The sequence below is a fragment of the Myxine glutinosa genome, chromosome 7 (genome assembly GCF_964187855.1).
Source record: "Myxine glutinosa chromosome 7, kmMyxGlut1.1, whole genome shotgun sequence".
Taxonomy (NCBI): domain Eukaryota; kingdom Metazoa; phylum Chordata; class Myxini; order Myxiniformes; family Myxinidae; genus Myxine; species Myxine glutinosa.
Window position 1 is genome coordinate 43771551 of NC_136267.1, and position 24871 is coordinate 43796421.

Consider the following 24871-nt stretch of genomic DNA (forward strand, 5'->3'; position numbering starts at 1 on the left):
CCTCCAAATCTCCCCCCTTGCCCCTCCCCTCCTAAACTCCCCCCTTGCGCCTCCCCTCCTAAACTCCCCCCTAACCCCTCCCCTTCAAAACTCCCCCCCCAACCCCTCCCCTTCAAATCTCCCCCCCCTACCATCCCTCTCCAATTATTCCCCCTCCCACCCCCTTCTCAAAGCTGCCTCCTCCCCATTTTGTCTCCCTTCTACCTCATACCTCCACCTGCCCCAACCTTCTACTTTCCTCTGCCACCCCTCAAAGAACCCCTCACTGTGCCTCATCCCATCACCATCAAACCTTTCGTCCTCATCCTTCCCTTTCTTGTAACTCTTCTGTAATCTCTGACACACTATTAACGGCTCTTCCTACCTCCCCCGCCCATCCTTCATCTGCCCCAACCCCACCCCTCCCCTCTCCTGCACCCGATGTAGTCCATGAGCCAGATAAAATTTGACTACCAAAAAAGAGGGCAAATCGCCACTATATTTTTCAGTTAGCCTTACATATTGCCTGTATGAAAAAATGTGATGGACATTTGAATTCGGTAGCTAAACCCATTTTAGCGGCCATTTTCATATTTCATCAATTTTCATATCTCATAAATTTGGCCGTAACTTTTATTCGGCTGGTCTGAGGCACATGCACCCTTCATAAGATATGTTCAGTATGCCATTTGGCATATTGAGCAAAGATTTGTATGTTTGCTGTTCGTCGTATGCGTCCAGTTTGTTTTTTCGATTGTATGTAGTCAATCATTGATTCAGCCGTCAAATTGTCTGGTCTAACATACACTCGGCGACCGACTGTGAAGAAATGTAAGGACTCTCCAAATTCAGTCTCAAGAGTTCTACGTAGGTGGTTCCTTGTCGCATCTGTAAAAAAAAAAAAAAAAACCCCACATTTAGAGGCCATTTTTCCCCGCAAAGCGGGGGTTGGCCTTTTTCGGGGACCGTGGTTGTTGTTGTTTTTCGGTCCCCTTTTTGAAGCAATGTTTTACAGCCGGATGCCCTTCCTGCCGCCAACCCTTTTTGTCGCATCTGTGACCTCTCCTATTCCCTGTGCTTTTATGACCGATACTACATGCGCAGTAAGTTCAGTGAAAGGAACAATGCGTGGGTTGGAAAACAAATCATCCCGAATATGAGCAAATAGCGACGGAAGGGCGGCTTTCTCTATTTCTTGGTAAGGGTTCTCATCTGGGGCAGGTTTTTGTGCCTGTGGACTTGTATATGCCCTGTAACAGGTCCTGTGGAATTGGGCTTCAGCCGCTACGATGTCCCGTGAAGTTATCGAAATAATTCGTTCATCTAGGCGTTGGGTTGCAAGTTCGCGAAGTGTTTTGTCTGCTCCAAGTTCCACAGCTTGTTTCAAAGGTTCACGACTCTTTGAACCTCTCATATACTTTGTTGTCTTCTGACAAAAAATGCATATTTTGTCATAGACTCTCGTATGTGTGGTGCGCACTTGTCGTGATGATTCTCTTGGGTTTGAGGTATTGTCTTCTTTTGTGGATGTTTCCTGTTTTGACAAACTGGCCAATGATTTTTTGTGGGTGAACTGTGCTCTGCATTGTCTATGGTAATGCAGTGTGGGTATACCAGTTGAATCATGTTTCAAATTAAGAATTGGTTCAAATTGCCTTACCCTTGCGGCTGCCTGCAATACGACCCATGATTGTTCATCTTGTGGTGATGATAGTTCATGCAGTGGTGACGCTTTCGTGTATATAATGCATGTTTGGAGAGACAATTTCCTTTTTTTCGCTTTCAATTCTGCTTCAGCCATGGTTTGTCTTGTTGGCTTGGGATTCACTCAATACCTGAGAATACACAAACAACACATCTATTATATTTTGCTGGTTTGATAGATGCATTTATATTTAAATATATAGATATAGTCCTTGTGCCCACCGTCGAATTTTGAAGTTTGTTTACCAAAAACGAGGGCACGTCGCCACTATATTTTTCAGCTAGTCTTACATGTTGCTTGTATATGAAAAAATGTAATATATATTGCAATGCTATCAGGTTTTGTTGGGCATTTTTGCGTTGAAATTTCACATTTGTGACATATTTTCTCAATTATCTCGACAGCTAGTTAACCAATTTCCTTTTAGTTTACTATAAAATATGCCAAATGACATACTGAACATATCTTATGTCGCGGAGCATGTGCCTCAGACCAGCCGATTAAAAGCTACGGCCAAATTTATGAGATATGAAATATGAAAATTGATGAAATATGAAATTGGCGGCCATTTTGGAAAATGGCCACCAAAATGGGTTTAGCTACCGAATTCAAATGTCCATCACATTTTTTCACACAGGCAATATATAATTCTAACTGAAAAATATAGTGGCGACTTGCCCTCTTTTTTGGTAGTCAAACTTCAAAATTCGACGGTGGGCACAAGGACTAATGCTCCCCCTCTCTCCTCATTAACGATATGGACCTCAAACATCCGGGGCCTTCGCTCAAACCTGATTGATCTCTCCATTCAGGTTGCTTCTGACAATCCAGACTTGATCTACTTAACAGAAACTTTCCTCCTTCAAGATGTCTCTGATTCCTTAATATCTCTTCCTGGTTACTCCCTCCTCCGGTATGATAGACCTGAGCCTCGTCCTGGTGGTGGGGTTGCTATCTTTATCAAAAACTCTCTTCCTCACTCTCCTTGCACTGCCCTCTCTCCACCCCCACCCCCAGGAGTACCTCTGGCTACGGCTTCCTCTCCGCTCCCACCTTTTGTTCATATGTGTTCTGTACCGTCCTCCAAACAGTGATAACTCCATTCACATGTCGCTGTCTGACAACATGGACCAACTTCTGTCAACTCATCCCAACTCTCTCTTCCTCATATGTGGCGACTTTAACTGTCATCATGCCAGCTGGCTGGGTGTGGGTTCCTCTCTCACCAGCCATGGCACCTCAGCAAAGCACTTCTGTGACTCATTGGGATTGACACTATCTGTCAATTTCCTGACCGGAATCTCAGTCAATGGAGTATCTTCGCTTCTAGACTTGGTTATGCCAAACTTCCCTTCAAATGTCTGCTGCTCTTCTTTGCTCCAATCGGTTCTTCTGATCATGTGCTTGTTAAAGTGGACATCTCTCTGGCCATTCTCAGAGAGCCTCCTCAGCGTCGATGAGTCTGGCATTTCACTCAGGCCGACTGGCACGGGCTGCAAGCAGCCATCAATCATCTGGACTGGTCTCCCATCTCTACTGCCTCTGACATCAATTCTTCCTGGGAATTCTTCCAAAGCAAACTGCTCTCTCTCATGCACAGATTTATCCCATCTCGTCTTCAGTTGTCTTACCCTTCCTCCCGTCCATGGTACACTGAATCTTGTGGTGAGGCAGTTGCCCTGAGACAACTTGCCTTTGCCTCTTGGAAGGCAAATCCAACTGAAGGCAATCTCAGTTCCTTCCACCAAGCTCAGAACAAGTGTGTGTCTACCCTCAGGAGTGCCAGGAAGCACTATCTCTCCAAACTCAAGAATGAACTCTCAAACCTGTCTCCTTCCTCCAAATCCTGGTGGCGTCTGGTCAAATCCTTTTCTGGTGTTTGTTCCCCCTCCATCCCCTCCCTCACCTCAAATGGCTACACAGTTGACACCGCACGTGACAAAGCCGAATGCCTCAACTCTGTGTTTGCCTCAAAATCTTGTGTCCCAAACCCATCTCTCTCTTCCCACCTTACCCAGTCAAACCGAACTGCTCCTGGATTCTGTGTCCTTCTCTCCTGACAAGGTGGAGAATGTTTTGTCAATCCTCGACTCTGATTATGCAACTGGACCAGACGGCATCAGCCCACGGGTCCTAAAATCCTGGTCTGCCACTCTATCTCACCCTCTCTCTGTTCTTTTCACCCTCTCTTTTGCTCAAGGTCATCTGCCAGCATCTTGGAAATCAGCAAACATTACCGCTTTGCTCAAAATATGCAAAAACAGATCCTTGCAAGTTCAGACCAATCAGCCTGCTCCCAATTATCAGCAAAGTCATGGAATCCATCATTGCTTTGGATATCAAATCCTTCCTCGTCTCCAATGGCTTGATCTCCGATCATCAATTTGGATTCAGACCAGGTCATTCTACTCTGGATATGTTGCTTCTGCTGTCTCAACAATGGATGGAGGTCCTCAATGCGAAACAGGAAATCAGAGCTGTCTCCCTCGACATATCATGTGCCTTCAATACGGTCTGGCACCCAGCTCTGCTCACCAAACTCTCCTCCTATGGTATTCTTGGAAATCTCCACGCTTGGCTTGCAGACTTCCTCTCTGGTCGGAGTCAACGTGTCGCCCTGAATGGATTTCTCTCATCGCCCCTTCCTGTTCAGGCTGGAGTTCCCCAAGGTAGTGTTCTGGGCCCTGTGCTTTTTCTGGTCTTCATCAATGATCTCTCCGACTCTCTGGAAAATCCTCTCTATCTCTTTGCTGATGACTCCACTCTCTGCCGCTCCATTCCTCATCCCTCAGATCGGCAGCCTGCAGCCTCCTCACTCTCTGCAGACCTGGACAAAATCACAGACTGGTCAAACAAGTGGAACATGTCTTTCAATCCTGACAAATCTCACACTCTTGCTATATCTCTCCGAAAAGACCGACTGGAAAACCCTCCCATCTACATTCTCAACAATCCTCTCCAAGAAGTTCTGTCGCTCAAGCTTTTGGGTCTCACTATCTGCCATGATAATTCTTGGGAAAACCACATTTCCAAGCTGGCCTCCAAAGTCAGTCGCCGACTGGGCATCCTCCGTCGTGCGAAGTCCTTCCTTGGCATACCTGAGCTCCTCACCACATACAAGGCTTTCATCTGCATCTCACTGGAATACTGTTCCCCCCCTCTGGGCTGGTGCTGCTGCCTCACACTTAGCTCGGCTTCACGCTGTTGAAGCCAAAGCTTTCAGAATCATTGGAATGTTCTGCGATGAAGCTAACTCCGAGGGCCTTTCACTCACTCACCGAAGGCAGGTTGGTGGTCTTTCTGTCTTCTACCGACTCCTCTCCGGCCTTGCTCTCCCAGCGCTCTCTGTGCTCTGTCCCCCAAATATTCCTTCAAGTCGCACAAGAACTGCCAGCAACCCTCTTATGGTTAAACTGCCAAAATCTAGGCTCTCTGCTCACCTTCACTCTTTCATTCCCCATTTCTCCCGCCTCTGGAACAAACTTCCCCACTCCCTTCAATCGCACTCCTCCCTCCAGTTCTTTAAAACAGCTGTTCACCACCATCTCTTATCTTCCCCCATCCAAAACCTTGATCTTTTCTACCCCTGCTAATTCACCCCAGATACACTTTTTTCGAAATTCCATCTTCTTTCCTGGAAGTCCTTGCAGTGTCTATATGTTTTATACCTCTCCCACCTCCCCCCAAGCCCTCTCCCTCCCACAGTTCTCTCGATGTCCCTGCTCTCAAATGTTGTGTTTGTGTCCTTCCCCCTCGTTCCCCATCTTATCTACCACTCCCCTTATTTTGTGTTTCATGTGTCGGTTTGTGTCGGTTTGACTTTTTTTGTGATTAATGTTTGCTCTTTCACGAGCCTCGATCTTGTATACAAAAAACAACAACAAAAAAAATACCCTGAAGACCTAAAATACCCCGAAGACCCAAAATAGCCTGAAGACTGTAAAAGATCCTGAAGACCGTAAAATATCCTGAAGACCGTTAAAGACTGAAAATACTCCGAAGACCCAAAAGACCGAAAAGACCCCAGTGGCTGAAAGGGTCAAAAAGACTCCGAAGACCCAAAATAAGTGAATTTATGTCTTTCATTGGAATTGTAGACGGTGGCTCACAAAGCGAGCCTCAAGGTCGGTGCACAGAAGCGTTTTTTTAAAAATCACAATAAATGTTTTATGTGTCCGTGCATGTTTTCATGTTCAATGTGTTAACTCTTACACGAGCCTCGATTCTGCATACAAAAAAAGAAAAAATATAAGGTGCGTGCAGGGAGGTCAAATTCGCTGCACGTGATGTGCAACATGCGCAGAGTAAAACGAGTGTTTATTGACGTCTGGAGGATGTCGAATAAAAAAAAAAAGAGATATAAGCACACATGACATTAGGCCCTGGCTTCAAACTTTGGCATGCTCATGCAGCTGAATTGTCAAATAAACTCTTCCAACCCTTCATTTTTGATGGTCTTTATATTAGTGTATGTATATATATATATATATATATATATATATATATATATATATATATATATATATATATATATATTTCTATATATACATACATACATACATACATACATACATACATACATACATACATACATACATACATACATACATACATACATACATACATATATATATATATATATATATATATATAAATTGTTGCGGTTTTGAGAGTGTAAATATGACATCATTAAAGGTTAAAGGTTTTGCCCCCCATAGTTAGTCCACAAGCAACATGTAGGCCCACTTAGAATTAGTTATGTCATAGTATGTGTAAGAGTAGGCCATTTCCCTAGTGATATCTGCGTTGTGTCAAGAAATGAGCTTAGGTCCTTTTCATTTTGCGGCCACCCTTCATTTTCATCTATGGGCAAACTCGATCCCGCGCCCCATTTGGCATCCCTCAAGTTTGTTACGCTTTGGCTGCCAGCAGCGTTCGCTGCCCTTGGTTTCGAAACTAGTCGGGTAACACGAGGTAGGCCTAAGAAGAGGGAGGAGCGCGAGGGTCGAGGTGTGGCCGAGTCAAGCAGCGCGTCAGAGGCGGTGACGGTAAGGGCTCCGAGGGCATGGCGCGATAGGGCGTGGTAAGAGGCGTCTAGCAAGTGCTGGAAGGTTCGCTGGGCAAGGCTATATAAGCCTTCACACAAAGCCCTTGAACAGGACTCGTGCGACAGGACTTGATGAGGACTCGCATGCATACAGAGTTATGAGAAGGGAGAGGCAGGCGCTCGAGTTGAAAGAGAACTGTGTTGGAGAGAACTAATCTGGAGCACTCGTGTGAGGAGAACTCAGAGGACTGGCGTGCACACGACAGTGTCGAGAGCCCTTGATTGAGAAGCGCATATTGAACTATTCGCTTATTACGTATGCGGCCGCAGCCGCAAGTGTAACCGCCAAAGCCAGCCCTACCATTCGTGCCCGTCTACTCACCCATTCCCGGACCCGTGACCACATCACCCCCGTCCTTTACAAGCTTCACTGGCTCCCCATCTCCCAGAGAATCCAGTACAAAATCCTCCTCTTGACCTACAAAGCCCTCCATAACCTGGCCCCATCCTACCTGGCTGACCTCCTCTCCAGACACACTCCCACCCGCAACCTCCGCTCTGCTGGTACCAACCTCCTGACCCCCCCCATCCGGACCAAATTTAGATCCTGGGGGGACAGGGCCTTCTCCATCGCTGCTCCCACCCTCTGGAACTCGCTACCTCACACCATCAGAGACTCCTCCTCACTCACCACATTCAAAACATCACTCAAGACCCACCTGTTCAACACTGCATTCAACATTTAACCCACAGCATCTAACCCCTGACTATCTCCTCTCCTTCTCCCTCCTTTGTGCTTTGAATATTTCCCTATTGATTCTTCTTTTTTTGCAATTGTCTTTATGTTTTGCTATGCGTTATGTTTTGCACTCTGTCAAAGCGTCTTTGGGCTTCCTGAAAAGCGCTATATAAAATAAATGCATTATTATTATTATTATTACCATTCGCCCTGTAATAATCCCGTGCGCGAAAACGACACGTGGAGAGCTCCTGCCGTCTGTTCATCTACTTTGCGGTGCGAGTTGGGGACCGGAGAGCGATCTGCCAGGACACCATTCCTGGACGTGCTGACCTGGTCAACTGCAAACCCCGTGTGAGTGTGCCTGAGTGTGTACGGGCCCGTTTGTCTTGGGATAAGTTAAGACTGTTTAAGGCTGCACTGTGTTTTCTTCCTCTTCTTGTACAAAGTGTAAATAAATCGTGTTATTCCTTTCTTCCAAATTCGACCGTTTCAGTGATTTCCCCCATTGGGTAAGCGTGGCACGATTACGAACCGCTTGGATCGGGTTTAGTCATTGATAACGGCTCGGGTCACGGGTTCGCTACCGCTCGGCGTTTCCACCAACACCCGTGATTCGGGCGGGGCGTATTTCCTCGTTTCTGGGCAGCGTTAGTACTTAGGTAATAGCGAATTCTTAGTCCTAAAACCCTATTTAACGCTGTCCGGGAAGGACGTCACAGGTCCCGGGTCCCGTCGGCTAGTCAAAGACAAGGGGACTAAACCCCCCTTGGTAAGGGGAAAAAGGCCGGCGTAGAGATCCGCAACAACAATATATACGCAAATATGAGATCCGCAACAACAATATATATTGTTGCGGATATGGCATTTGGCCTCCATATCCGCTTGTAAATATTCCCCTATTTCTCCAATACTCCCCAACTATCCCCAATCTCCCATTCCCTAGTCCCATTGCCTGTAAATAACACTCTGTAGAACCGACCTTCCCCTTTTTCCCCCATTAAATGTCGTGCCCAGGTCCACCGCATCTCACGTAGACAACTTTCGGACATCTTGCTAGTTATTCTTAGTCTATGTCAGTTAAGGACTCGTTTCCATTAATTCTGACTCTTCGTTGCACCAGAATGTGATTGTATGGCACCAGTAGTGAGTTTAGGACCTCCCCATACCTCCTCCCAGCTTCCCCATGAAACAACAACAACAACTACAACAACAACAACAACAACTACAACAACAGAGTAGATTGGGGGCGGCGCGGCGCGGGGAGTGTGCGTCCTCACTCCGGCGTGGTTAGCCGCCATTGCCCATGCGCTCCACGGGGTTACCACGAAGGGGCTGGCTGTCAGCTCCTCGTCAGGGGCGGAGCCGGTAACCCCCCCGCACCCAATAAGAAGGGCGGACCGATTCCATCTGGGGCGGAGCTAACTAGCCGAGGGCGTGTCACTCCCCGCCGGATATGCGCCGCCACTTACCGGATGTGAGGTCAGATGCGCCCCCAGCTTGGAAAGACAAGTCGCGACCTCCGAGCGCTGAGCGAGCTCCACGCATCGACCCGGTATTGCAGTACCTCCGAGAACGGTGCACCCCCTCCGAGAACGGTGCACCTTGAGCCATCGACTACCCGCCTTCCTTGCCATCAATCCCCGTGTGAGTCAGTTTTGTCCTGTTTATCTGTCGTCTGTCGGGGCTAATATAAGACCGTGTTTAAGTGCCTATCTTTCTCTGCTGTCCCTCTCATCCCTGTAATCTAACCTTCCGAACTAATATAACCTCCTCCGGAGGTCTTGAGAACCGTACCCCTTGTGTCGTTGCCTTAATCCCAGCCGTTGTGTCCTTTTCCTTCATTGATGTAGCATAGCGCGACTTAGTCAACGTTCGAGTATAATCGGGTAACTTGTGCGGACACGGCGGCCATTCCGCTCGGCCCAGCATAACATCAAAGTCGTGTCCGTAACAATATATATATACTGAAACGCAAAAGAAACTTACCACCTTTGAAACCTTTAAATATCAACAATAACACTGCGTGTAGTAAATGTGTGAACTTATTTGTGGACAATAGTGTCCTCACTGTCAGACAAAACGGTCACGGATGGTCACTTGAACCTTCAATGGTCACTTCATAGCACAGCTGTTGAACAGCCGTTTTGACTGTGAGTGATTATCCAAGGGGTACTGGATGATTTTTATGAGCTGCACGTAATGTCTTGATATTGGCTTTAAAAAGGCCAGTGCAAAATGGGCATTTCAATCAACATGCCACGATTGTCAAGGGATCAACGGCAGCATGCCCTGGGCATGCTGCAAGGCGGACTGAGCTACCGTGAGGTGGCACGTCGCCTTGGCTGTTCACACCAGATGATATCGGCCCTGGTGGACAGAGACACCCTCCACAACTCTGCAGATGGCAGACCTCGATCAGGGAGGCGAAGAGTCACCACTGCAGGGCAGGATAGGCAGATGGTCCGAAGTCACCTGCGGGATCGATTCCGTCCAGCATCCCGCACTGCGGCAGAAACTCCGGGGCATGCAAACCCACGGATCTCCAATGATACTGCACGAAGACGACTGCATGACTATTGTCTGACTGCCAGAAGACCATACAGAGGCCCCGTGATGACGGCTGCCCATCGCCGCAACCGACAGAGATGGTGCCAGCAGCATCAGCGGTGGACCTTGGCGCAGTGGAACGAGGTCGCTTTCAGCGATGAGTCAAGGTTCTGTGTGGACAGTCCTGATGGGCGTGAGCGTGTCTGGAGAAGAACTGGCGAGCAATATGCCGATTGTTGCGTGCGTCAAGCCAACAGGTGGGGTGGCCCAAGAGTGATGGTGTGGGCCGCCATATCAGGCCGGTACAGGACGCCACTGGTGGTTGTGGATGGGAATCTTAACACCCAGCGGTATGTGGATAACATCCTGCGACCTCATCTGCTGCCATTCCTGCTAGACCACCCAGAACTGAGAACCTTTCAGCATGACAATGCTCGTCCCCATGCTGCTCACTTTACCACTGCATTTCTCCAAGGCGAGAACATCAACACCATGCAGTGGCCTGCGCTCTCCCCTGACCTGAATCCCATAGAGCACCTGTGGGATGAGCTTGGGAGACGCGTAGTTGGCAGGGCCAGGACACGGGCAGAGCTGCTTCAGACATTGAGGACTGAGTGGGACAGAATCCAGCAGCAATCCATCCAAAGACTGGTAGGCAGTATACGCCGACGATGCACTGCCTGTATCCAAAACAATGGTGGCCACACACGCTATTGAAAGGGGACTGACATTGCACCCTGTGCTGTTCTGTACTCTAGAACAAACTGATGAGATGGTGTATCTTGGTCAAAAACTTGACATGTCATCAATAAAATGCCAATGTTTCAATTAGCAATTGTTGGTTTGTTTTATTTTGAACTGTTACAATTTTATTACAGTCATCACGGGGCCTCTGTATGGTCTTCTGGCAGTCAGACCATAGTCATGCAGTCGTCTTCGTGCAGTATCATTGGAGATCCGTGGGTTTGCACGCCCCGGAGTTTCTGCCGTAGTGCGGGATGCTGGACGGAATCGATCCCGCAGGTGACTTCGGACCATCTGCCTGTCCTGCCTTGCAGTGGTGACTCTTGGCCTCCCTGATCGAGGTCTGTCATCTGCAGAGTTGTGGAGGGTGTCTCTGTCCACCAGGGCCGATATCGTCTGGTGTGAACAGCCAAGGCGACGTGCCACCTCACGGTAGCTCAGTCCGCCTTGCAGCATGCCCAGGGCACGCTGTTGTTGATCCCTTGACAATCGTGGCATGTTGATTGAAATGCCCATTTTTCACTGGCCTTTTTAAAGCCAATATCAAGACATCACGTGCAGCTCATTAAAATCATCCTGTACCCCTTGGCTAATCACTGACAGTCAAAACGGCTGTTCAACAGCTGTGCTATGAAGTGACCATTGAAGGTTCAAGTGACCATCCGTGACCGTTTTGTCTGACAGTGAGGACACTATTGTCCACAAATAAGTTCACACATTTACTACACACAGTGTTATTGTTGATATTTAAAGGTTTCAAAGGTGGTAAGTTTCTTTTGCGTTTCAGTATATATATATACACACAGGAGAGTGCACAGCAGAGTGCTGTAACAGAATGCAGGGAGTTTATGGGAGGCGCTGGAGCGCTTCGGTGTGTGAGTGAGGAGTGGGTCGCTTGTGGGGAGAACGCGGCTCGAGCATCGACGCAGACCGGGGTAGCGTTTAGCGTGACATATAGCCGACGTGAGCCCTTGGTGAGTCGTGTGCGGCGGGGATTGGCGGGGATCGTTGCCGCGGCGGTCTCACAAGGACCGCCGTGCACGGTTCGCGCCGGGCCTCGCCCTGTATGGTTGGTGCCGCGTCGTGGCGGGAAAGGCGATCGGCACGGTTCAATGGGAGGTAGGAGAGTTCTGAGCCGCGCCCCCTGGCGGATGCGTTGCTCCGACCGTGGGCGGTTGGGCCATCGTGCATGGGACCGCAAGGCCTCCCGCAGAGATGGCGCTCTGAACCTCGGCCCAACAATGCCTCCTCCCCTGGATCGAAAATGCCGGACGGACCCAACCTACAGGCGACCAACCACCCACATGCATCGCTCGGCTTTTCGAAGCCGAGCTGTGACGACGATGTATTCCCACTTGGAGAGGCTCGAGTATAGTGGACGAATAGCAGTAGTGTTGGGGAATGGTACCCTGCGTGGGGGAATGGTAACTTTACCATTCCTCACTCCGGGCTCATGAGCATTAGATTAGGGGGATGGCAGTGACATGCACATTGGTGACCAGCGATGGTTACCTCCATGGGGCACCGAAGCTAGCCGAGGGCGGGCTAGGATAAATGTTAGGAAATTAGATGACAGTAGAGGACAAGATTTAAGTAGCGACATCTGTACTGTAGTGGGGACGTAGAGAGATTAGATGGATGATAATGACGAGGGAGTGCATAGGTTAATGGGATGACGGGGAAGCACGAGTTTTAGGGGAAAAGCAGCGAGTTAGATGATGCTGTTTGTGTGAGGAATTGTGTTGAGTAAAAGGAATTGTGTTTGAAGTGTATGGTTTGAGGAGTAAGCACAAGAGGTGTGCATGGAAAAAGGTGTGAAAGCACAAAAGGTTGGCAAGAGATTTGGTATGAGAGCACAAAAGGTGTGCGAGACGAAAGGTGTGTGAAATAATTGCTGTGCGAATAAATGGTGTGGAATGCTTTGTGTGGAATAAAAAGTGTGGAATGCATGGTGCGTAGGAGTGAATGGGGGGGAGATGGACCCATTCACGAATACCCGGGGTGGGTAGTTTAAAGTCAGGTAGAGGGCTCAGGTAAATTGTTTGGATATTGACACCTGCGGTGCAGGTAGTGGCAATGAAGTGCTTTGGTTGGGTGCATGAGTCAGTGAAATGGCTGGGCGTGTGGCTTAATTGGTGCGTATGGTTATTGGGGCACGCCGCCACTGGTAGTTTGTCGGCCAGGTGAGCCCGCAGGAAGGCTCTGGGAGCCAGTTAGGGTAGTGGTGAGTTGTTCAGTGGGGCCCGAGGATCCAAGGGAAGGACCCGGGTAGCCCAGTGCCAAGGAGGGCATCAGAGGGGTAAAGTGCCAAGAAGGGGCCTTCCCCAGTTTAGGTAGTCGCAGGAGCAGGTAAGCTCGGGTGGCGACTTCAGTGGCGGAGGTGCGCAGGTAGGTGGACCTGCTAGTGGAGCCACACGACCCAGCCCCGAAATTGTGCAAGGGCACAGTATGAAAAATTGGGGAGTGAGACCCACATTCGTAGGGCACCGCAGAGTGGGCAATGGGAATCAGGTTTTTAGAACCACATAGTTTAAAGATGGCCGATCGGCAGGGTATGACCCCGGGTAGTATAAATGAGTTAATGCCATTAGAGTAGTTAGGATGAGAGAATTCCCTTCATGCCATCCACATCCATTCACCAAGGAGAACGAAGCTACGCACCAGTACAAAGTAACCTGTTGAGTGAGGAAGACGCATCATGACGTGATTTGACATTGTTTTTGTTCCATTCCTTCCTTCCAGGGAGGGATTGGGAGACGAATTTGGAATAGAGGGGGATATGGGAGACAGGACGTAGAGACGGATTTGAATTTGTAAATACAGGGAAGGGCAAGGTTAGTGTAAGCTGACGTTGGGGGGGGGGGGGGGGGCACAAACGGTTAGGGACGAGCTTGCTCTGCTCGCTCTTCCGCGCCCCTCATGCGGCATTACCTTGTATTGCTGTGTACCTCTGTGCCCTTTCCGGTTTGCTGGTGGTGGTGTGTCTCTTCCCCCACCCCAGGACCATTTTGGAGGCGGAACAGTGCAGCTGCACCTGTGCAGCACCCCTGCTGCACTTTGTTACATCTGTGCAGCTGAACTGCATGGCACTTTGCTGCCGTTTCTTTTGTTATAACTTTGCTGCATGTGTGCAGCACTTGCTGCCGCAGACACTTTGCTGCACATTACCACATTACACATTATGGACCACAGATTTTGTGGCCTTACACTTTGCTGTGCAGCACTTTGCTGCAGGCTCACCTTGCATCTTCGGACCACTTGTTTTGAGTGGCATTAAGGTCATGCAGATTGGCCCTGTGTAAGATTGGCCCTGCGTGGCAAAGACATAAAACGAACACGTGTTTTGTACATTTTTATTATTGGTGTGCTAGGAAAGAAGAACTGTAAGTTTTATGCACACAGAAGATGCAGGAAGCAAGAAGAAGATGCCAGACAACAGCAGAATTGTGAAATGTGAATGGAAATGTGTATTTGTGCTTTGCTGTGTTTTTCTCTCCCCTCCAATCTTCTTTCCAAAAAGGACAAGTCCTGGGTCATAGAACTGTAAATAAGGTTATGTTTTGTGCTTGTAAATAAAATGCTGCCCACCGGCTTTATGTTTAGTTTGAAAATAATTCCGCAATTCGGTTAATTGTGGGCGTGAGTCTGTCAGTTAGCTACTCAACGCAGTCGGTGGGACATATTTAGTGTTTTAAAACTGTCGCATACACGGGTTAGAATAAATGTTAGGGGGAACCACATCTGTATGTCACACATAATTAAAAGTTAGTACCAGATCTTTCTCAAAACCGGTCGTTCCAGTTTTTGTAGGTTCGACTCGGGGACGAGTCTGATGAGGGAGGGGGGAAGTGTTGCGGTTTTGAGTTTGTAAAGTAAGTCTAATAAAGGTTAAATTTGCCCCCCATAGTTAGTCACACAAGCAACATGTAGCCTTGCGATAGTATAGTTATATCTTCGTATTTGTAAGCTTCGTCCTTTTCCTTTGTTAGTTCTGCGTTGAGTAGAGCCAGGAAAATAGGCCCTACTGCCACCGATCATCCTACGTCCGTAGCCTCAATCCCTTTTGCGTAAACGTTGGTTCATTTTGGGTGAGTTAACACGAGGCAGGCTAGGAAGGTCAGGAGGACCGAGGCGGAGCAGCAGAAGCGCTGACGGTAAGCACGAGCCGCCAATCAGAGCTCAGAGGTGGTGACGGCGGCGTTGCGTCACAGGGCGTGGTGAGAAGGATCGAGAGTGTTCCAGAAGGTTCGGGGGGCATAGCTATAAGACCCACTGCGCAAAGCCCTCGACAGGACTCGCGTTGAAAAGGGTTGGTAACAGGACTCGCAAGTGGAGAGTGTTAAAGGACTCGCAGGACTGGCAAGGGAGCACTTGCATCGGAGGGCTTTAGTCAGGCAGATAGGTGTATCCATCATAAGAATTGTGGGTTTAGATGTACAAGCATGAAATTTGGCACAGTCATAGATAATAATCTAATGAATAATTCCAGATATGGACCCACCGCGAAAACGTCCTATGGTAGCCATGGCGGTCATTTTACAAAATGGCCGTTTTGACCGTGATTATTTTTTACCGGACGACACAAATGCTTCTTTTTGTTCTAATGAAATGACTCTAGATACACATATATGCCATAATTGTATTCTCCAAATGACCACAATTTGCATTTGTGTTGCCAGCAATGTCAATTAACCCACCAAGTACTGTAACGGTAACTTATATTACTAGATAGTTCCAGTTTGATCTTGTTTATACGTCACAATTTTCTCCACCACACTGGCACAAAGCGGTACATTTCAAACTAGCTTGTTTGCACTTGCATCGTCCCTTGCAACCCTTTTTGCATTTACAACAAATCAGCTCCCTTGATGAAATGCTGGCTTCAGGAAGCATGGACCACAGGGGTTTCCAGTTGTGGGGATCGATCCATCCCCAATCCCCAGGTGAGGGCAGATCCATAACAACCTTGAGCATGTTTCCCCAGCAGTGGCCACCCGTGTACACAGCCCTCTTGATTTGTTGTACCAGGGCTCCTCTGGTAGGGGGAATAGCTTGCATGGCTCGTCCTTTCTTCGTGAAGAGTGCCTGTCGAGCTTCGTCTATGTTGACGAGATTGCTGGTGCGATTGTAGAGAAGAATGGTGAACCGCTCGAGCACTGCCACAACGTCATCAGAGATGTCTGCTGTCCCCGTGGAGAGATGAACTAACGCTGGCGTCAATTCGTCAAATACTTTCCAGGTATCCCAGGCTGTATTCTTGCCCGGTGTATTAAATGACGAGACTGTGTCACACCCTGTGTATGCATGGAACATCGGGAGGGCCTGTGACTTATCTGGTCTGAGGAATGCTGCAATTTCATGTGCTGGAATATACCTGAAGTGCTGGCCTGTCCCAAAGGCCACCCAAAGCTCCTGGATTTTGAGTTTGGTTGTTGCTGCCACAGCCAATACCACTATATCTGTATCCACCGTACGCAGAAGAATTTTCTGAAATCCATCACGGACTGCATCCGCGAGATGTATCATCATCCGTGTATCAGCCTCCTCATGGTCACATTGGGCAAGATGACTGGTGTCGCGTGCGGGAATGCACGTCACATCTGAACCATCGGTGGTAACTATCTGCTTATCTGATACAAGATGTGTGATGTGTTTTGTCAAGAAGGCAAACAGTTCTGTTTTGTTTGCATCAATTCTCAGGAACTGCTGCCAATTTCCTGGAAGAACAGTGGATCCGTCAACTCTCCTTCGAATGCCTTTCCCACGTTTGTCCCTGGCTTGAGATTTCAGGCTGTTGTCACGGTACTGGTCCCAGACTATATCCACACGACAGGCTCTTTGCAAGTGACCTTGTATGTGTGGCAAGAATACTTTCAGCGCATAATCATCAAAGGTTTTGGCAGCAACTGGTTTCAGAACGTTCACCAACACTGCCCCGTCAAGGATAGTGACGTCAGTATCTGGTTTTGGAGCATCACCTCTGACCTCTGCGCAACTCTCTAGACTAGAGTCTAGACCAGGGGTCGGCAACCTTTTTGACATGAAGTGCCAGTTTGAAATGTTCTTGTTAATTAGTGTGCCACATCAACATTAAGTTTAACATTAAGTTTAATTTTGACACCACATCAAAAAAATACTTCCAACAGACATGGAATTTTATTCCATCCATATAGCAACAACATTTTAAAGAAACATTTATCTCTCATAATCAGGACATTGTAATGATCATTTTATCATTGTAAAATTTGTCCCCCATGCGGTTACAAATTATATGCACGGACCCCATTTCAAAACTGCTTTCAGTAACTCATTTACAAAGTATTGCATTGGGAACAAATGTCAAAAAGGGTGAATAAACTGTATCAAACAGAAATACCAGTACTATACAAGAATGCTGCCATCCTCATGAAAACATCCACATCTAAGTTGGAAAAAAAGAGATGGACAAACAGCTACATATGCAAACCCATGTGTACTACAAATAAACAGATGCCTACCAGTCAGTGTGATCCCTGGCCCTGGTTTCCTTTGCTGAGCTCCATTATCTGGGGGTTGTAGTGGCACTTTAAGTTGCACACATGCTTCGGAGTGGTCGGTTGTCAAACGACTGCGGGAGGCCATTTATTCGATGCGTCGCTCAACACTTCTAGCTGACATGGGAATATCTTTTATTCTTGATTTGATTATCTCTTTGTTTGGTAAGCCTTCAAACAGAGCCTCTGAGCTACAGAGAAAAGCCTCCTTAATATATTTGCCATCAGTGAATGGCTTTCCGCTTTTCGCAATGCAATGAGCAATGCGATAGCTTGCTTCGGTCGCATGGTTTGTAGCAATGGCAAAGACTTTGAGGGTGTTGGCTTGCTTCCCATACCTGGACACGACACGTTTGATGGATTCTGCCTTGTCTGCCTGATCTTTGAAAGTTTTCTCTTGCTTTGTCTCAAAATGGCGCTTAACACTCGACGTTCGACAAACAACATTTTCAAAACATAAAGTACACACAGCACGGTCCTTCTGAAAAACAAAACCCCACTCTTCTGTCCATGAGGGCTGGAATGCCCGAACCTTTACTTCAGCTTTCTTAGCTAGCGGGGTTGCCATCATCTACCGAACCTGAACCGCTTCACTGCAATTTCTGGGGGAAATGTGAGCGGGAGGCCGTACCGTCAATCAAACTAAATAAGACAGGCCGCGCAACAGCCAATGGCTGTTCAAGAAGTGATTTGTCATGCAACTGAGAGGGCACTGCTTTCGCCAGTGTGCCAATGATTACGCTGCCGCGTGCCAATGGTGGCACGCGTGCCTAAGGTTGCCGACCCCTGGTCTAGACACACCAATAGATCTGATTTGGTTCCCAGTCGTAACTTCCCAAGCTGAGATAAAGACGGGGGACATGCTTGGTTTTCATGGCGGAAAAATTCTGCAGGATCACCATCTCGTGTTTGAGACGCAATGTAGAGTCTTGAGAATAAAGAGCAGTCACTCTTTAGCGAAGTTACTTGCAAACTTGTCTTGGATTTCTCTCTTGGAGACGATCGACTAAACAATGGGAGTTTATTCTTCTTTATTGGCTCAGTAAGAGGTACGGTTCGCTCCAGTAGACGGTCTGCTACGAAGGTCTTGTACTGTTGCTTACCTATCTCCTCAGCCTGTTGAACAGTAGAAACAACAGTTGGGTCAGCAATGTCTCTTGTGTCCAGCCGCAGCAAGTCTGTACTCTCTTCTAGGAAGGGGTTTCCCATTTCCTCTATTACTTCAACCAGACGTTTGACATGTTGAGTAAAGATTACCTGTGAACTATATGTTTGCTCATGGTGGCGTGTGTCTTGATTAATCCTTATTTTCCTTCCCTCCATGGATGCTTCAAACTCGGTAGTCATTCTAACCAGTTCCGGCCCAGCCACCATCCATCTTCTAAGAGCATTTGGATTTTGAGTGAGTCCAACAGCACCACCGTCACTCTTCACAGCAGCATTATTTTGCTCATGAGCCTGGTCAATGGCCATAGATGAGAAAACTCGTTTTGTCTTGTGAACTGTGAATTTGCCATTGGTGAATTCAGTAGCAATATCTGGGTGTGACTTGCTAAGACTCATCATGTCTCGAATGTGGACAGGCACCCATCGTGCATAGTTGGTGTGGTCCATGCTGAAAAACCATGGTGCAAGCTGTGTGAGGCTGTCCATGTACAGGGGGAAGTTTGCTGTCCTCAGTGACTTGACAAACGTTAAGAGGAGGACTTCCAGTTGAAGAGTGATGTGCCAGAATTGGAACTGTGGCACATCTCGAATTCGTTGACCACACCAGTCATCAAAGGATTCAGGATGGCTTTCAGACTCCAGAGACTCTGTGTAATGGGCGTAAGATTTTGTCAGTAGGATATATAAGCTGCTTGCTGTCACTTGATGCGCATGTCTGGTTCTTGTAACATGAGATGCATGCAGAAATGAATCTGCAGTTCCAGGAGAAGCAACTTTGGCCTGAACCAGGGCTTCCACCCATCCAGCATCTTCCAGCCAGTCTCCGATCACTTTTAGTCCAGCCATCTCTATATGCAGCCCTCCCAAGATGATGACGAAATGATCTTCCCCGTACGTTGATGGCCAAGTCCACTGTATCTGCTTGGAGATGGTGTAGAGTGGTTGATCCACAGTGATCACTGGTTTCTGTCCTTGGTTGACTTCCATCACAGCTTTTTTAATCACGTCCATGGAGTGCCGTATCATACCAACAGACTTGGAGTCGTCCGGAAAGAGGGGGAAGTAGTGCTGTGATCGCCGGCAGATTATCTTGTCCTGACTCCTTACTGGCATGGTAGGTTGCCCATGATAAGTTACTGTCACTTTGTGGGATTTCTTGATACCTCTGTTTCACAGTATCCAGCCATCTGTAAATTAAGCAAAGTACATTAGAATTGTCAGAAAACAAGCAAACATTTACTCATGGTATAACAATAATGTTATTGCATCACGTTCTTATGGCATGGTATTATGTTAGAATGTTACAAGTACTCACCCATACTCTTGGTGCAATGCCTGGGTGATCTCCTGCCCATCACTCTTCAATGGACCATCAGCCTTTGGGAGTGGAGGATCCTTCCGAGGTAACACCAGCGGACGAACACAGGTGTAGGACTCTGGGAGCTCTGACAGTGTAGTGGTAGTAGATGGCTGTTCAAGGACGCTGTGTTCCCTGCGGTCCGTCCCATTATTTTGCAGACTGGGGTGCTGGAAAAGTGATATCCCAGTACCGTGAAAGGAATCTGTCGACGTTGTGGAGCTCGGATTGTGGTCGATATTATCAACCGCTGCCGTTGTGAATAAGCCCTCGCGTAGATTGGGTGGACACACTACCTCATCTCGGTGATACTGCTCACACACTCTGTTTCCCATGGATGTGGAGATTGCCATCACTCGGTCATAGGAGATGGACAGTCCGAGATCAAACAGCATCTCAATGAGGTCACGTTTCCGAGTCCTTGCATGGACTGTGAGTCCCACGTAGATGGGCAATGGGGTTTCTCTGTCTTTGTTGTGACGCACAGTAGTACTTCCCACTCTGCGACGGATGGAGCTATTGTACTGCAACAACTGAGCTGTGCTGAGGGTTGCTTGGGTTACACCATCACCTGATTGAGACTTGATGTTGGGGCCGTCGAGGATCATGGACACCAAAGTCAACAGTGACTGAGGTACTGATTTTACTTGGCAGTCCTCATCAAATGAACCTGTGAATGTAGCTGCAGTTTGGAACATTTCTCTACGTACTATCTCCGCTGCCCTTGCAAGACATATGGCTTCGTCATCGTAGTCTTCTTTGCAGACTTTACGGAGGGCAGGTCCTACATCTTTATCAAATGCAAGTAGTATATCACGCCCTTCCTTATGAGCCGTAAGGTCTGGGATTTGGGCCAGGATACGATTTTTTAACTCTGTGCTATGTTGTCTGACATGCTGCTCCACTCCAAGTTGTTCTAGACGATTAGAATAAAGTTTGACGAGATCTGCAAGTTTTAAGACAGGGGCATGCTCTTCATCTATTCTTGTTTCATCGATAAATGACAGCAACTCGGCTAGTGCAATCCCATGGTTGACGTTATCAGTTGTGTCCATCTTCTGTTTATCTTGTAATGATTTAGTTTTGTTGTAAAGTGAAACAAGACACCTTGGATGATATTTTGCATCTTGTGCGACCATGTCCCCAGCACTCAATTTTGCATCTTGTGCGACCATGTCCCCAGCACTCAATTTTGCAAGTAGCCTCTCGTCCTGCAGGTCTAATGCACATCTTCGTACGCGTGAGTCTAGACGAAAAGTTGATGCCTCACGGAGTGGTTCGGAAGTTGACACATCTTCGCATGAAAAACAGACATCCGATGCTGCCACTTCATGATGAGCGACTTGACGAGTGTATTTCTTGGATGGAGTAGCATCAGGGTCGCAACCCTGTGTGCATTTCCTTTTTTCTGCTCGTTGTAGTTTTATATTATTGAATTTTGTATGGCAAGATTTGTGCCACTTGGCATTGTTCTCCAGAAACGTAGCTTCAATGCCATTCCCGTCATCAAGGCGTCCTAATTCTAGTGGCATCGGTAATTCGTGAAGTTCATTGAAACGTCTGATGTTGAAGGCAATGGTAGAATAACCAACTCCAACATCGTGCCGTTTTGATTCTGCTGGGCATTGCAAACTTTCTCGTGTGATTTTTTGGCACAAAACGCACTTGTTCCAATCCGTCTGTACCTGCGCCTTTGATTGTCCAGGTTGCAGTGGATCCACTAGCTGATAACTCTTAGACATTTCGCTGTTCGAAACACCAACTGAAAAAAAAGATAAGATACGATAACAAGTTGCAATAAATAAATAAAAACTTTATTTAATTTGCTAATTTGCACTTTATTTAATTTGCTAATTTGCACTAATTTGCATAAAAATGATACGTGGGACATTTTTTCAACTATTTAACATAGCAAATCATTTTCTACACATTTTTTCCTATCTATAGACACCAATGAGAAGTATATTTCAGGGGGGTGCACGAGACCCCTATCTAGCCACTAGACTAAAAGCGGCCATTTTGTAAAATGGCCGCCACGGCTACCATAGGACGTTTTCGCGGTGGGTCCATATCTGGAATTATTCATTAGACTATTATCTATGACTGTGCCAAATTTCATGCTTGTACGTATAAACCCACAATTGTTACACCTATCTGCCTGACTACTTGAAGGACTAGCGCGGAAGAGGATCGTTAAAAAGAACTTGCATGAGAACACGAGAACGAGTACAGATACGCGGGCGCAGCCAGACGTGCTTGAACCGTTATACAGTGCATTTGAGACGCGCGAGTGAGAACGGCTGAGTAATTGCCAGCCGCGCTAAACGTCCTGCCCTTTGCCGTTCCGCCCTATCATCTGCCTTGTTCAGGAGACGCGCTACGAGTCCCTGCCTTCGCCTGCCACCATCTTCGCGGGACGTGCCGGGGCCGTGGAGAGTCGGACGGGGACCATCTCTGGACGACCACGGCGACGCGTTGGGGAACATCTACCCATCTGCAATTCCCTGTGTGAGTGCGAGCCGGGCCTGTTGTCTGGGGTTTAGTTAAGACTGTCTAAGGTTGCTCTGTGTCTCTGCGTCCCTGAACCTTGTATATACGTGTGGGAATAATTAAAACCTTTGTTCTTCTTTTCTTCCTGATTCGATCGTTCCTGTGGTTTCCTCATTTGACTAAGTGTGGCATGAGCACAACCGCTCTAATCAGGTTCCAACCTCTAGGTAACTACGCGGACCACGTGTACGCAATCCGCTCGGCATACTCAAACCACACGTGGTTCGTGCGAGGCTTGTTTCCTCGCTCCCAGGGCTGTGCGGGGAATTAGTTACAAGCGAGAAGTGGTCCCGAAACCCTACTCCACGTGTGTCCGGAAGGGACGTTGCAAGTCTCGGTTCCGCCAAGCCCAGTGAAGATAAGGGAATTAATACCCCCTTGGTAAGGGGAAGAAGGGCAGCATAGAGAACCGTAACTATATATATATATATATATATATATATATATATATATATATATATATATATATATATATATATATATATATATATATATATATAATATATAATATATTGTTGCGGATCTCCCGAAGCCCGTCGATGTACAGAGGGGGGGTTAAACCCCTTTTCCCCCTCGGGTCTTCGTGTCCACGAGGCCGAATCGCCACTCCCGCAGCGAGCATGGAAAAGGGTATCGGGTCGACTCCACACATACCTTTGGTACCCACGCTGCCACGAAAACGGGGACCGGACCTCGCACAAGCCACGCTAATCGAGTACGCCAAGCGGTTTGCGTATCACGTGACTCGTGCCGTTATTGGCGCTGAGGAAGCGCCTTTAGCGATTGTCTTCCAGCCAGTGTAACGCTAATTCCTGTCACAGGAATTCGGAGATCATATAAGTGGGCGTGGCAGTTCCTGATTGGTTCGTGTTGGGGAACGCCTTATCGCTGCCGACGTGACGTAAATTCGCGCACGCGCACTGGTGAAGCTTCCTCGATCTTACTCGATCCCATATTACATGTACTTTCATTGCATACAAATTATACTTCCTCCTAGAAATTCCAAGCCCGAACCTCAGCGCAATCCAAGAGGATTCACTTGTTTCTATTGAACCCGATTCGAGCGGTTCTGTTCGTGCGATGCTAGGCCAATAAATGGAAAGGTAGGGAATGATCAAATTGAAGGAAGAACACGGGTTTATTTATAATGTACAGGGCGAAGAGACACAGAGCAGGCACTTAAGCAGTCTTAACTTATTCCCAGACAAAGGGCCCACTCACTCACACGGAGAAAAAGGAGGAAGGGCAAGTTCGCGCGCCAGGCGCGCCTTGACGTCGGTCGCTCCCGGACAGCTCGCCGGGCCTGGCCCTCTGGTGTTGACGGCACGCGTGCAGGGAGCCCAGGTAGGAGGATCGTCGGCGGAGGTGGCTCCGGAATGGATCGTATCGTGATTAATACAGCCGCAGAGCACAGGGCACAGGGCACGGGGAATTCGTGTACAGAGAGGCTATAACAAGCAATTCAATCCACTCGTGGTGGGACAACAGTTCTGACGTGGGGCGACTCTCTGACTGATTCTCTCTCGCTCTCTCCGTGTCTGACTCATACTCCGATTCTCGCGGGGAGCTCGGGGCAAGGTTTTATATGGCCCCTCCCTGGCCTTACCCGAATGTTCCATGCCCCTCTCGTTGCCGTGGTGAGCCACTCCCCTTGAGCTCTGATTGGCGGCTCACTGCTTACCGGCCACTCCCCCCTGCAGCTCCTCCCTTCGGCCTTGCCAGACTTGTTCCAGGCCGAGCACATGGCATTCCAGCCCAAAAGAACACCTACCTCACTGGCCTGCTCAACGCAAACTAACACAGGAAAGGACTACGCTTACATTTAATAAGAAATAACTGAACTACAGCGAGGCTACATGTTGTGGTGCAACTACCTACGAGGGGGGGGTCATCCTTTATTCACAAAACCGCAACAATATATATATATATATATATATATATATATATATATATATATATATATATGTATGTATGTATGTATATATATATATATATATATATATATATATATATATATATATGTATGTATGTATGTATGTATGTGTATATATATATCTATATATATATATATATATATATATATATATATATATATATATATATATATATATATATATATATATATATATATATATATATATATACATACATATACATACACATACATACATACATACATACATACATGTGTGTGTGATTCACATTTTGTCAATCCCATGATATTTTATTTATCATGTTACAGTGGCCTTCATAAGTATTCACCCCTCTCCAAGGTTCTCACATTATGATGTCACCTGAGCTTATTTCTTTCAAATCAAACTTAATATATAGAGTCTTCACAAACTACTACACAGTGAAAAAGCTAAAAAATTCTGATAAAATGTGAATAAGTTTGATTAACAAATAAAATCTGATTATTCTCATTTGCATAAGTATTCAAACCCTTTGCCTAATTAGCCCAAAATAACTTCAGGAGCAAATTATTTATTTGAAAGGTTAC

At 47.2% G+C, this 24871-nt stretch overlaps 1 protein-coding gene across 4 annotated transcripts in view; it reads left to right on the forward strand.

The window, feature by feature from the left end:
* SPRYD3 (SPRY domain containing 3) overlaps positions 1-24871 on the forward strand; it is a gene marked incomplete at its 5' end in the record, with an annotated part of 464688 nt that overhangs the window by 43018 nt on the left and 396799 nt on the right. For all 4 annotated transcript variants that reach the window (XM_078781590.1, XM_078781589.1, XM_078781592.1 and 1 more), the window contains 1 exon segment: positions 22191-22329. In XM_078781590.1, the coding sequence (XP_078637716.1) occupies positions 22191-22329 (139 nt within the window).